We start from the raw sequence: 15,120 nt of genomic DNA on the forward strand, positions 1-15,120 counted from the left end.
GCAGGACAGCCCTGGACCCAATGAATCAATGCTGCCAGACAGCAAAGGGATAGATGAGGAGCTTAAAGTGCCCTGTAACCTTAGAAAACATCTCTAGTGGTGAGCGCTGTAAAGGCCCAGGATGTCTGTGTGCCAATTTGGTCTAGGCAGAGGCAGGCATGTGTAACTCAGTGACTGAATGTGGGAAAATCCAGGACGTCATGGACCTGAGCCAGGGAAGTTAGTGGCAGCTTTAAACTTGACTGGGTTTCTGCTCATGCCTGCCTGTTGTACCAGATGGACTGCAGTGATTCAATAAGATGGTTCACTCTGCCATGTTAAGGGCAATTAGAGATGAGCAACAAATGCTGGCCTTACCAATGATGCCCACCTGCATGAAAGAATTTTAAAAAGTTCCTTACCCCAAGAAAACAACTTGCTTCACAAGGACTGCTAGCTAGACCAAAAGTGTAGGAGGAGGGAGACGGTAATGGCATTGGGGTGGAATGTGGGGGAGTGATGGGGTGGTGGTGAAAGTGCCATTGAATATCAAGGAGTTATGGTTACATTCTCCCTTGTTGGAGATCGTCATTGCCTTGAACCTGTATGGCATGAATATTACTTGCCAAAAGTGTGAATGTTGTTTAACTCTTGCTGCATATGGGCACAGACTGCCACATTACCCGAGGAGTCATGAATTGTGCTGAATATTGCACAATCATCAACAAGCATCCCCACATCTTACCTTATGAAGGAGGAAGGTCATTGATACAGCAGCTGAAGATGGTCGGGCCTAAGGAACTCTTGCTGAATTGCCCTGGAGCTGAGATGAACAACAACCACAATTATCTTCCTTTGTGCTAGGAATGACTCAAACCAGAGGAGAGCTTTCCCCCTGATTCCCATTGACTTCAATTTTATCAGGGCTCTTTGATGTGACACTTAGTCAAATGCTACCTTGATACCAAGGCAGTCACTCTCACCTCACCACTGTAATTCTGCTGCTATTTCATACATTTTTATGTTCCGTTAAATGCAGAAACTGCTTCAGAAAAAGCAATGGAAAGTTTTTTCCATCAATGCCAGTTAAACAGTTTCCATGCGACTGATTTTACATGGTATAAACAAACTCCATAAAATTAACCCTACAACTCTGCACGAGCTCATTTTTTTAGAAGGATTATCATGCCAAAATGTTACACCTCAGACAAAGAGTATTTGACCTATTTGTGCATGGTTAACTAGAATTGAATCAATAAACTTTGATGCAGTTGCAAAGTTGACCTCATTTTGTAGATGCGTGAAAGAATCTTTACTCCGTCATGAAGTTGCCCAAGTATGGAAATTGCAGAGCGATGCCAGATAACAGCTTTACATCCCTTACAGTGTTCTGTAGAAAACAGAAAGCAGCAAAGAAAATTGGACTCGAGACTGCATGAAGCAATACCTTATAAAGGGAGATTAACTGGCCTGATGCACTTGGTAAAAAAAATGTGAGCCATTTCAGAGAATAATCATCAGCCCCGTGGCATTCTGTATACTGCTGATCGGATTAATTTACTACCCAAGGGCTTCTTTTTTAACTCTTTGATTTGTTTCCCCAGGGTGCCTCAGAATTGCACTGCCAACTATAACCTTACCATATATGAGCGGGACGGAGATATTCTGAGATGTCATTATGGGCAACGGGCAAGGCATGAATGTGCCCACTGTACCCAACAGCCATTCTTCACGTTAGATCAGGTAGTTCAGCCAGCTTTCTAACGCTCTGATATAAATAAGTCTTTTTCAATATTGCTTCATTTAAAAAATTCTGATAGCATAATAAAAATTAAATATATGGCTATGCTACTCAGATGACCACAAATAATTTTTTTTTGTTTCCTTGACTAGTTCCCTGTCCTCCATGTGCCCAAACAATGCACCAGAAAATGGCAACAAAACTATTTTATTATTTTGCAAGATAAGTAAATAAATGCAATCGTTGAGCAAGATTGGAATAAACATTTACACCACACTTCTATGTGGTCAGTTTTAGCACTTGTTTCACATGAGGAGTGCTCAGGCCATGATTTTCTGTGGATTAAAATGAATGGATGGAAAATCGTAGACCGCATGCCCACCGGTAGAAATAGCAGAGGTACTCAGTGAATGCTTTACTTCAGTATTCACAGTGGAAAAGGATCTTGGTAGTTGCAGTGCAGACTTGCAGTGGACTGAGAAGATTGAGCATGTGGACATTAGGAAAGCGTGTTGGAGCTTTTGAAAAGCATCAAGTTAAATAAATCGCTGGGACTGGATGGGATGTACCCCAGGTTTCTGTGGGAGGTGAGGGAAGAGATTGCTAAGCCTCTGGCGATGACCTATGCATCATCAATGGAGACGGGAGAGGTTCCGGAGGATTGTGGATGTGGTTCCGTTATTCAAGAAAGGGAGAAGAGATAGCCTGGGAAATTATAGACCAGTGAGTCTAACCTCAGTAGTTGGTAAGTTGATGGAGAAGATCTTGAGAGGCAGGATTTATGAACATCTGGAGAGGAATAGTATGATCAGAAACTGCCAGCACGGCTTTGTCCAAGGCAGATCATCCCTTACGAGCCTAATTGAATTTTTTGAAGATGTACCTAGATACATAGACGAGGGAAGAGCAGTAGATGTGGTTTATATGGATTTCAGCAAGGCGTTTGATAAGGTGCCCCATGCAAGGCTTATTGAGAAAGTGAAGGGGCATGGGATATAAGGGGACATTGCCTTGTGGATTCAGAACTGGCTTGCCCACAGAAGGCAAAGAGTGGTTGTAGATGAGTCTTTTTCAGCATGGAGGTCGGTCACCAGTGGAGTGCCCCAGGGATCTGTTTTGGGACCCTTGCTCTTTGTGATTTTTATAAATGACCTGGATGAGGAAGTGGAAGGATGGGTTGGCAAGTTTGCTGATGACACAAAGGTTGGTGATGTTGTGGATAGTGTAGAGGGATGTCAGCAGTTGCAACGGGACAGAGATAAGATGCAAGACTGGACGGAGAAGTGGCAGATGGACTTCAACCCAGATAAGTGTGTGGTGGTTCATTTTGGCAGGTCGAATAGGATGAAAGAATATAATATTAAGGGTAAGACGCTTGGCAGTGTGGAAGATCAGAAGGATCTTGGGGTCCAGGTTCATAGGACGCTCAAAGCAGCGTCGCAGGTAGAGGCTGTGGTTAAGAAGGCATATGGAATACTGGCCTTCATCAATAGAGGAATTGAGTTTAGAAATCGGGAGATAATGCTGCAGCTGTATAGGACTCTGGTCAGACCCCACCTGGAGTACTGTGCCCAGTTCTGGTCGCCTCATTACAGAAAGGATGTGGAAGCCATAGAAAGGAGATTTACAAGGATGTTGCCTGGATTAGGTAGCAAGCCTTATGAGGATAGGTTGAGAGAGCTAGGTCTTTTCTCCTTGGAGAGGCGAAGGATGAGAGGTGACCAGATAGAGGTGTATAAGATGTTGAGAGGTATTGATAGAGTGGATTCTCAGAGGCTTTTACCCAGGGCTGAAATGGTTGCCACAAGAGGTCACAGGTTTGGGGTGCTGGGGAGTAGGTACAGAGGAGATGTTAGGGGTAAGTTTTGCACTGAGGGTGGTGGGTGCGTGGAATCGGCTGCCAGTAGTGGTGGTGGAAGTGGATTCGATAGGGTCTTTTAAGAGACTTTTGGATAAGTTCATGGAAGTTAGTAAGATAGAGGGTTATAGGTAAGCCTAGTAGGTAGGGACATGTTCAGCGCAACTTGTGGTCCGAAGGGCCTGTTTGTGCTGTAGCTTTTCTGTGTTCTAAGTAACTGCATTAAGCTCCCCCCCTGAGAACATGGACTTAATCATCAAGTGTTTTGCCTTCAGCAAGACTGAGACCTTAAGCTTTCAAGTATTAACACATAATCCAGTCCAGTGCTGAGGGGAGTGCTGTATTGTTGGACGTGTTCTGCTTAAACCGAGGCTCTGTCTCCATGTTCCACTGGGCATTAACAATCCAGTGACATTATTTCAAGAAGTACAATAAGTGATTCCAGTATTCCGGCCAACATTCCTCCCTTAAGCAGTGCCATGAGTGCGCTCATCTCATTGCTACCTTGGGATGTTAGTGGCGTGGAACAAACCACCATACATACACCGTGAGGAATTAATCATGTGAAGCTGGTGGTGCGTCAGCAGGAGTTCAGTTCCATTTTCATGTTTAGGTGTCATTCAAAGTTGAGCTAGCCAATGCTTAATGCATGTTAGTGGGCAGCTTGCTGAATTAAACTGGGTGTGCAAAAATCCATGCATGGATGTGCTGAACCTGAAGGGAGGGGGGGGAGGGGGGGGGGGTGTGGGAGGTAGCAGTGGTAGTCTATCCAGTGACTGGCAGTATTTTTGTGAGACCAGGAGGAACATCCCTGCAAAGGTTCACCCTGAAAATTGTTCAAGACATTTTGGGGTTGGTCTGCAGCAGATCCTTTAAAGACTGCTAGCTAGGCTGCCCAACAGTTAGTACAGATGAGTGGAGGATGTGTGGTACCATACTGCCCATTTGTGCTTGAAAGTTTCAGAGGAAATCCCACATTTTGCATTCAATTTAAATCAAATCTGATTTAAACTTGCAACCAACCTCCTGTTTGTTTCAGGTGCCAGTACTGGGTGACCACTTACAGCTGCACAAAAATCATATCAGGTCGACGTTAAACAGCAGATATGCTTGAAATAAGAAGAATTTTGATTTTATTTATTTATTTATTGGCATTGTTGCATTATTATATTTGTATTGCCAGTGTCAATGAAGGAGTGCAATTTCAGTGCGTCATGTCCTTCTGAAGATAGTTAACTCTATTCTCTGAGTTTCATAGAATTGGGATACTGAGTCTGAGTTAGAGGAGGAGACTCCACAGCAAACCTTTATTTCAACATATTAAGGATGTGAAGAGGAGAAAGGAGCGAGTTAACATTTGCGGAAGTATTTTTGCAGGAAAGCTGTGTCCTTGAATACAATGGACGTGGGACCTATGGCACATACAGCATAGAACTGATAGTTGAAGACTACCCAAGAGAAACTATTCTCCTGATGCACAATGATGGCACACAGACCTTGCAGCCTGCTTTTGAAGATGCTTCCTCCACATCATTAAATCAAAGCACTAAGGCTTTGAGCTCCATTCCAATGCAATTTGTGGTAATTGGTAAGCAACCTTTCCAATTTATTCTATTCCTTTCCTGAAGGGGAACCCAGTTACTGCTCGAGTGTATAACACAAACCGCGACTTTTATTGAGCCACAACAGGAAGAGGCGTGCACCCATCCTGAGCTCTACTCTTTCATTATCTCATTCCTATAGACACAGCAGAGGTCAGGAGAATTAAGCTGAACTGTATGTTCTTCTTCCCGACCCAGTATTGCTGATGTCAATTAAGACATCCTAAATAATATCCTGCATAATTTTGCTATTGATTGAACTTGGGACCTTCTGCTCTCTATCGCTTAGACCAGAGTTATATCCAAGGAGCCAAAGGTGGCTCGGTGAGTGCATTTTTTAAAAAAAGAAGTGGTTTTCTGAAAAAGTATTTTAAACATCTTAATTATTGTGAACTTTAAAGAAAACCTAACATTGAGCAAGAATTGACACACTCCCGTACATTATTATTGCTGTTGTTAATGGCAACCACTAACAGATTGGACATCACAAATTTGCTCTTAATGAGGTCCAGCTCTGGAAGGTTTATCAGCATCAACCGTGCAAGAAAACATAATACTCACACTGTAGTAGTCCTACCACTTGCATTTTCATGTTGTCCTAAACATACAGTGCTATCTGGGAAGACTGACTGACATTATAGTGTGAGGGAACCGGATTAACAATAATGGAGATGCTTTCGGCAACACAAATTGCTGTCTGAGAGAACTTAGCACTGGAAATGAGCATGATTAATGTTATTGTACAGATGTTTGATCTCATTGTATCAAATGCCTTCCTCCACTCTTTTAATAGAGGTGCTAACTTGCTATGATTTCATACTTCTTAAAATAGCAGAGAGAAGAATCCCTTGTAAATGTTAAGCATTCTTACAACAATACTGTTTATTCTAATTCCCAAATTCTACTTAGGTTGACAGTGTGAGGAGGCTGAGTAAACATCAGCAAAGAAAGGGAACCATATGTGTGATATATTCTATGTAATGTGCTCTGCACTTGTGTAACTGTCTTTCAATTGTTGCAGTGGACAGGGCTATATCAGAATGTGCATTTGGAATATTTCGTCCTGTGTTTATTCATCCAACACCCCCAAATGGAGCAAGAATACCTGCTTCTCTTTATGATGAGGTTACTTTTACAATAAGTGCCATCAGTCTAAATGAAAGGTATCCCTTTTTCATTGCTAATTATATGGATTATGTCTTCGAATTAACATTGTTCCCTGCTCAAGGTTATAACCCCATGTCCACTGACTTCAGTCAGCAGTTGTATTGATGAATGTAACAGTTAACAGGTGTATGATTTTCAGCTACATCCAACCAGAGGATAATAATCACCAGGTTCCAGGACTGTCACTCAAATTCTCTTGATCCCCTAGTGGGTAAACTGAGTATTTCACTGTGCCCGTTCCTTTGATCAAAGACTCCAAGGATGGAAGCCATTCCATGCAGTTCTGATGTTACCTGTGCCTTGGGTTGCTTAAGATGCATTTCGAAGCTGCTGATGAAACTTCACCAATGGTTTTGCTTGAAGGTCTGTTGCCTAGGCTGTCCTATTGCAATGCTACTATGATGAAAAAGAAAGTCGCCAAAGTCCCAGAGGACCGTAGGCTGCTCTCCCCCTTTTTGAGAGAGAAATCTAACTGGTGGTGATTTAACCTGAGAATCATCACACCTCAGGCAAGGCAAGGTTGAGAAGAATAACTCAGCCGATTCGAGAATTGAACCCGTGCTGTTGGCTTCATTCCACATCATGAACTAGCTGTCCAGCCAAATGAGGTGCCACCATGATACCCACTGGAGAAAAAACATACTCGGCTGAAACATTTTCCATAAGGCTACATCATTTAACATATAGTCACTTAGTAGTATAGAATTTGGATATTGCTAGAGAGAGAGACATGTTACCAAAGGGTTTCATCTTGAGCTCATCCAGACAAATGCAAGAACACCAAATTTCAAACGATCAGAACAATTTATACCACAGTATTGCCAGAGAGAAAGCAGTGGGGAACTATAAGCTCTGCAAGACCTGGGTAATTCGGTAAAGGTACAAGGCTTGAATATATTCCTTTTGTTTGCAGAGAATGGATCCCTAGGTGTGAATGCAGCTAGAAACAACATGCCTGAGGCACATCTCACATTACACTACCCAGTCAAATAAACAGATTTACTATTGCTTTCTCCTTTATGCTACCTTGAAATCACTGAATAGTTGTTGCAAGCTGTGACACGTGCTTGAGGAGTGAGTGGGTTGCAGCCTTCATTTTGAATTATAAGTGAGCTCACAAATTGTTCACACAGTTTTCTTCATGTGTTAGTTTTGATAATGTTGAAAGAAAATTAAATGCACTAACTTGCCATTGAGGAAGGACAGGTGAGAGTAAAACACCATAAACTGCTATTGTGTGCCATAGTGCCCCATTTTGGCCTTTATCTCAAGGGCATTAGAGTATAAAAGTAGGGAAGTCTTGCTACAACTGTACAGAGCATTGGTGAGATTGCACCTGGAGTACAGTGTACAGTTTTGTTCTCCTTTAGGAGGGATATATTTGCATTGGAAACAGTTCAGAGAAGGTTCACTATTCTGATTTTTGGAAATAGGAAATAGAAAAGTTTAATAGGTTGGGCTATTCATTGGAGTTCAGAAGAACGAGAGGTGATCTTATTGAAATATGTAAGATTCTCAGAGGGCTTGACAGGGTAGATGTTGAGAGGATGTTTCCCCTCTTACAGGAATCTAGAACTAGGGGACCATTACAAATTAGGGGTCTCTTATTTAAAATGCTGATAAGGAGGAATTTCTTCTCTCAGAGGGTCGTTTAACCTTTTAAATTCTCTTCCATAGAGAACAGGGGAGCCTGTGTCACTGAATACTTTCAAGGTTGGGTTAGACAGATTTTTGATCGACAAGGGAGTGAAGGATTATGGGGGACAGACAGGAAAGTGGAGTTAATCAGATCAGCCCTGTTCTCATTGAACAGTGGGACAAGTTCAATGGGTCAAATGGCCAACCACTTCTATTTCTTGTGATCATATGATCATGACAATGGAGTAAAAGAAGACGTTAATCTTCTTTCCTCTCTTCTTCAGCTGAGTGTTGCCATGGAAACTAGCAGCATTTCAATACCTTTCCCAAGTCAGCATGAATCTGATAAGTGAGGGATTATAGTTGAGATTGATCCTGTGCTCGCATATGCAGCAGCGGTCATTGGATTGTGAACTGGAGCAGAAACCTGTGTAAAATCTTCCCTCCCTATCCCAAGGTACAGAGATTGGCTAATTTACCATGGGCATAATTCTCCAACTTTGCATGCGGCTGGGATTCTCCAGTCCCGCTGCTGTGAATGGAGTTTTGGCTGAGCGCCAAATCCTCCGTTCTCTCTGGCAGCAGTGGTGGGGTATACAGCATTGGAAAATTCTGGCCCATGTTTTTGATATTGGTACCTGGAGTTATCTTGGTTCAATTTCTTTTCATTTGTCTCTTTGTGATTCAATATCATAACATGTTGTTTGCATTATTGGAGGCCTAGTAACTCACTGATCAGAAAACTTCAGTGACCGAAGGGTGGCCATTCAGCTATCAAACCCAATCCATACAAAGCCCATTCTATCATGGCCTCCCTTCTACCTCATAATATGAGTTGTATGCTTTGATTGCTATCAGCCCACCAACTCTGTCATTCTCATCACTTTAAGAGGCCTCACCTTCACTGCATATAACTATTGCCTATAGTGTTTCATGAAGGAAAACAATTTTAAATATTGAAGGTTTCTTTCTTCTACTTGTTTGTCAGAATCACAGCCTTTACAGTAGTGGGTCCCAGTGGATTACACAAATCGGATATTTGGAATGCCAAAGGTGACAGATCTGTGTCGGCAAATGTTTCTTGGTTGGTGGGAGTTTACGATGCTCCGAAACAGGTTCCAGTGTGCTTTCTGTCAATAACCTCATCAGGGTAAGGGATAATCAGATCTGCAGCAACTTCTGATAGCAACACAAGTGAGGAGCCATCGTCAGATTCACACTTTTTTGGGTTTGAGGGAACGTGGTCAATTTAATTTCTGTCAGATTCCATATATAATAGTGTACAATTATGGAGTATAAATATAACAAGTAGATGTTAAAAAATACTAATTTCAGTGAAATTAGGATACTGAGATACGTGTCTCTATTGAAAAGTAAAGAAATCTTTGGTCAAAGAATTCTTTGCTTGAACTATTGTGCATTTATACGCATAACATTCTAAATTTAGAAATTTATATTTTTCAATAACATTATGGGAACATAACTTTAAAGAGAAATGAAAACTAAGATTCTTGCAGATCCCCCATTCCCATCCTCTTCCCTCCAGCTGCCAGCCACCCACTGCCCATCCAAGAATTTCTTACCCTAGTAACCTCATGTCAGTCTATAATTTATTAGCCTTTCTACTATCTGATAGCATGGTGGCACAGTGGTTAGCACTGCTGCCTCACAGCACCAGGGACCCGGGTTTGATTCCCGGCTTGGGTGACTGTGCGGCGCCTGCACGTTCTCCCCATGTCTGCATGGGTTTTCTCCAGGTGCTCTGGTTTCCTTCCCCGAAAGACATGCTGGTTTGGTGCATTGGCCAGCTTAAATTCTCCTTCAGTGTATCCGAACAGGTGCTGGAATGTGGCAACTAGGGGATTTTCACAGTAACTTCAGTGCAATGTTAATGTAAGCCTACTTGTGACACTAATGAATAAACTTCTGGGATGGTAAATCTGGTAAATTCATTATCCTAAAACTCTTGTACTGATGTACCTTGGGTGCCAGGTCCGAAGTTGGTTCTCTCATTGCCCTGAGTACAAAACCTGACTTAAAAGAGTATCCAGGCCACAATGTAGTCGATCTTTCAGAATCTCAACAAGCTTGTATAAAGGAGGGATGTTAGCCAGGACACCAGAGAAACTCTGTGCTCTTTCACAAACAATGCCAAGGGATCTTCAACATCCATCTAAACTACTGGGTGTGTTTATTATCTTATCTGAAGTGCGACATCTGTGATAATTTGGCAGTGGAATGTTAGCTCAGGTTACATACTGTGATCCTGGAGTGGGACTCGAATGCACAAGCTTCTGACTTGGAGTTGAAAGTGTTAAAAACGGAGTTGAGGAAAGGTTGCTGGGTTTCTGTGAATCTCACTGTGAGGTATTGGTTCCTCCAATGGGTGCACTGACTGCCGTGTGGAGGTTAAGGTGGGGCAGAGAGCGAAGTTATATTTTTGATGAGTCACTGTGAAATTCAGTGTTTTTGCTGAGTCTCCAAAAGAAAAACATCCTGTTTGTTCATTTTTCTTTCATTCAGGCTTCAGTCAGAACCACAATGCATCTGGATTGTGCTGAGTAAGTATTCCCGAGCACTTGTTTTAATAGTGCGAGTAATTGGTTTTCTCATTCCAATGTGAAAAGAAATTAAAGTGTGTTGTTGCTGTGTCAGAAAATCTCCAGGTCCAAAGTTGGTTCTCTCATTGCCCTGAGTACAAAGCCTGACTTAAAAGAGTGCTCGACACATAAAACTAACACATTTGAAATAAAGATTGGATGAGATTTTCAGAATCCCATTTTAAACAAACATCTTTCCTTTTGAAGAAATTACATTTATAATCATTCTGTGCAATTCTAACTTTCTGCTGGGTATTGCTTTTGAGTATTTACGTTACTTTATGGTTGTGATGCGGAATGTGTGCAGGCTGGAAATAACACCTCAAAGCTATCAACCAATCCATTAAAATAGCAACATTAATTAGCAGGTTTCTAGGCTTGAGCTTTGGTCTGTGCCAAGCTCAGCAGACTTCACTAGTCCTGTCTCTGACTTTGTGAGAACACAAATAAGCTATTCCTGGTCATTAATCAATAACTCCAAATGCAACTTGTGCAAGAGTTGAACATCAGGTCAGGGCAGGATTCTGCCCCTTATAATGGGAATGAAGCATCTGATGAACTTTATGGTCATTCATCTTCTGTCTTAGGCTGGTGGATTGAAATATATTATCCAATAGCTACCTCAGTATGAAACATGAATATTTGACCTGGCTGCATGCTCCACAAAGTGCATTTGCATGGTATAGGTCAGCGCTCCCCCTCCCCTCCTCCCCCCCCCCCCCTCAAACACCCCAGGTGTCCTTACTTTCCCTGTTCCTAAGATAACTATAATTTTTCTTTAATCACTTGGACACTGCCCTCAACACATCAATGCAGATAATCAGTGGTACACTGATATCAAAACCTCTACAATGGCTCCAAGTACTGCCTAATATCCCATCTCCTGATGTGCTCCAGAAGGCAAAAACACTTCAGATTGAAGACATTCCAGAACTGGAAATCCATGAAGATCTTCAGAATCTACCTGAATGTCTGACTTGAATCACACAAGCCATTTCTGGAGCTCTGTGAATGCTTTGAACAATGCAGGTTTGACAAAAAAAACCAAATGGAGTAAACTCTGGCTGACACCAATTTCACAACCAAAGATCTGATGAGTGATCCAACAGTACAGCCTCCAGGATTTGAACTCCCTTGATCAACAAGATCTACACGCTCCAAGCAAAGGTATCACACCTCCTCCACAAATAGCATTTCAAAGACTGTGGTCACCTGGATCCGATTGTTCACCATATTGTGAATGAACATTGCCTGTGAAAAGTTTCCGCAGGATTCAAGACAATCCCCTAATGATACAATGCTGTGACTTGGCTGTTCAATTTGGACTTTGATGTGTAAAGCAAGAAGAAGAAGAATTGTAAAGAATTATTAATAAAGGAACTAGGTGAGGTTGCAAATGGTAAAGGTTGGATCTTCTATTTTCTGTTCTTGTGCACTCTCTGAACAACAGTTTAAACTAGTTTCCACTGATTATTCATTTCAGTAACACAGATAGGTGACCTACATTGCAGCCAGGTAGAATATTACAATCCCAGGACATTTTTGAAGCAGCAGTGATAATACAAGACTGTGGAAAGTCAGAATGCAAATATTAATCAATCTGGCTGGATTCTGCCTCTGGCATTTGTTTAGTAATAGAATAATCACAAACTGAATTTTATTTATTTTGTTATTTAAAGGTACAGACTTGCCTGTTGAGAGGCTACCAGGCCCAGGTAAGAACTATTTTGTTCAATACTTAAACAAAGACACTTTCAATTTGCATTTTAATATAATTATTATACATGTAATTTGCGACTTATAAACTATAGGCAGCAGAAACGTTTTATACACTGGTTCCCCATTCTCTTTTTCTGGATATTTACAGTCAGAAACTCTTGTAGTGCTACTGTATTATTATAGTTTTCTTGAGTGTAATTGGTTGTCAAATTTTGGGATTTTTTTTCTATTTGACCTCAGTGGGAATCAGACTAAAACGTGGAGAACATGTGTTTGGACAGAGTGGTGCTTTCTCCAAACCACATCAGTTTGAGACAATGGGATCTTGTTAAAACGTTTCAGTAAACAGTGACTCATTAACTATTGCAACAGCTATGAGCTCACTAGGAGTAAACTACCAGGAACCCAAGTGAATAGATAATAGATTAACTGGTCAATCTCACAACCCATGGTGATGTTATCTGTGAGGGTATCTCAATGTGAGACACTGGTTTGTGGTAGCATATATTATTATTTTTGAAATGGTGTGAGGAGTCACATGAAACTACCCATGAGAATAAGCAGCCCAGTTATAGTGTACCAATTACTCATGGCTATTTATTAAAGGAAATAAAAGACGGTTAGGATCCTGAATCAGAATCCCAAAGGTAAATAAAGAAGCCAGACTAGACCCCAACAATTTTTATTTTGGCATAAATGTGAGGAAAGAATATTTTGCTACAGGAGTAATTTCATTGGCAAATTAAGGATCTTTTATCAAAACAAGCTTTATTTATAACACAGTCTAAGCATAACTCTTTAACAAAACAAAGCAGTTTAATTTCTAACAGTTAAACAGTCTTTAAACATGAAAAGAAACAATTCTAATTTCTAACTTATCACTATTTCAGTTCCAAGTAAGCAACAGCCTTCCCACAGACTTAAACCTACTTTAACTATAATTAGCAAAGCCAGGCATATTTGCTTTAAATTGGTTAACAGCTTGGAAGCCTTCAATTAGGTTTTTCAGAGAGAGACTTGACAGAGAGAGCAGGTTTCTATCTGTAAACAGCTCCAGTCAACAACTAACCCAGCTACAAAACTAGCTCCTCCCATCAACCTCATGATCATATGAACCCTGTATACCTAAACACATCTTCCATTACTTTAATCAAAAAAATACCCCAGCAGTCATTTCCTATTTATAAACAAAAGTCCATTAAGCTTTCTGCTAATAAACATTACATGGCTAAAATGAGTAATTATCCTGCTTTCCAGGATTTGTTGCATTCCTTCCAGACAAACCGAACCCTGTAGAAAAAACATTGGGGGGGGTGAACTTACCAAAAAAATCCTAAGTGCCGAACGAGCATGTAAACAGGAGAGAATCACGCCCATTTGTTGGGTGAGTTAAAAATCCAATCTGACCACACTCTGAGCAAAAAAATGCAGCAAGATCTGTTTCCCACCAGCAGAGGGAGAGGGCAGGGCCTAAGCTTGCCGAAAGCTGGCAGCTCACAGCAGACTGCTCAGTTGCGCGTGCGCAGATCTCTCTATTCTAGCTATCACTGGGCTCTGTGGCCGAACCTCCCCCTCCCAACCTCCACACTGGCCGGCCAATTCTGCCCCCCCCCCCCACCCCCGCATAGACCGGCCGATCCCCCCGCACATCCCCCCTCCCCCCCCACCCCTGATCCCCGTTGCAGAGTGTGCAGCATGTGTCATCGTTTCACCCCCCCCATCCCCACCATCCCGATCCCAGTTGCAAAGTGTGCAGCATCCCCTAACTTCCCTGAATAACTTTGATTTAAAATCGGATCCTTGATCTGATTGGATTTCTGTGGGCAGTCAGTATCTAGTAAAAAAATTAAGTAACTCCTCTACAATCCTCTTAGCTGTAATATTACATAATGGAATGGCCTCCGGAAATCTAGTAGACACATCCATTATGGTCAACAAATACTGATTCCCACTTTTGGTTTTAGGCAGGTGTCCTACATAATCAATTATGACCATTGTAAAAGGTTCCTCAAATGCCGGAATGGGTATCAAGGTTGCTGGTTTGATTACTGCTTTAGGTTTCCCTATTACCTGACATGTGTGACATGTACGGCAAAATTCAGCCACACCTTTATGCAGTCTAGGCCAATAAAAATGTTTTTGTATTTTAGCTTGAGTTTTCCTTACTCCTAAATTACCTCCTACTGGAACTTCATGCCCCACCTGCAACACCTCCTTTCTATAGCCTAATATAAATTGATGAACCTCTGGCCATTTTTCATCCGCCTGAAAAGGTAAAGACCTCCACGTCCTCATTAAGACATTATTTCTTATGTAATAACGCTCCAGTATATACTCAAATTCTCCTTCTGTGTGTGCTTTTTGATAGAACTGTTTTATCTCTGCATCTTTCTGTTGTCATTCTGCCAACTTTCCTGAACTGAAGTTATCCACTTCTTCCTGCACCTGTTCTTGTTCTTTATCAATCATCTGGTCAAAGGTTGTTTTTGATAACTGAACCTCAGCCTCTTTATCTTTACTCCTTGATTTTTCCTCCTCCTGTCCCAACCTGTGGTTTTGTGATCTTGCTACCACACAGTCAGGAAACATCCCTGGATATGCTTTCTGCAGCATCTCAGTTGTTTGATTTTCCACTGGGTTTTCAACCACATAGGCACCACTCCCACCTGTCGTCCCGCTATACTGTTACCCAGGATAAACAGTATCCCTGAAAAAGGTCATTTCTCTATTTCTCCGATCACCATTTCACCACTTTTCACCAGCCTCTCCAACCTTAATTTGCATAACAGAACACTTCTCCTTTCCCCACTAATTCCA

General features: G+C 41.6%; 1 protein-coding gene across 1 annotated transcript in view; it reads left to right on the plus strand.

The window, feature by feature from the left end:
* LOC144499264 (uncharacterized) overlaps window positions 1–15,120 on the plus strand; it is a 36,804-nt gene that overhangs the window by 2,309 nt on the left and 19,375 nt on the right. Inside the window, exons 2-7 of the mRNA XM_078221379.1 lie at window positions 1,584–1,722; window positions 4,956–5,166; window positions 6,201–6,342; window positions 8,973–9,134; window positions 10,508–10,545; window positions 12,264–12,299. Coding sequence (XP_078077505.1) covers window positions 1,584–1,722; window positions 4,956–5,166; window positions 6,201–6,342; window positions 8,973–9,134; window positions 10,508–10,545; window positions 12,264–12,299 — 728 coding nt within the window. The remainder of the gene's footprint in view (window positions 1–1,583; window positions 1,723–4,955; window positions 5,167–6,200; window positions 6,343–8,972; window positions 9,135–10,507; window positions 10,546–12,263; window positions 12,300–15,120) is intronic.

This window comes from Mustelus asterias, chromosome 9, assembly GCF_964213995.1.
Source record: "Mustelus asterias chromosome 9, sMusAst1.hap1.1, whole genome shotgun sequence".
Taxonomy (NCBI): Eukaryota; Metazoa; Chordata; class Chondrichthyes; order Carcharhiniformes; family Triakidae; genus Mustelus; species Mustelus asterias.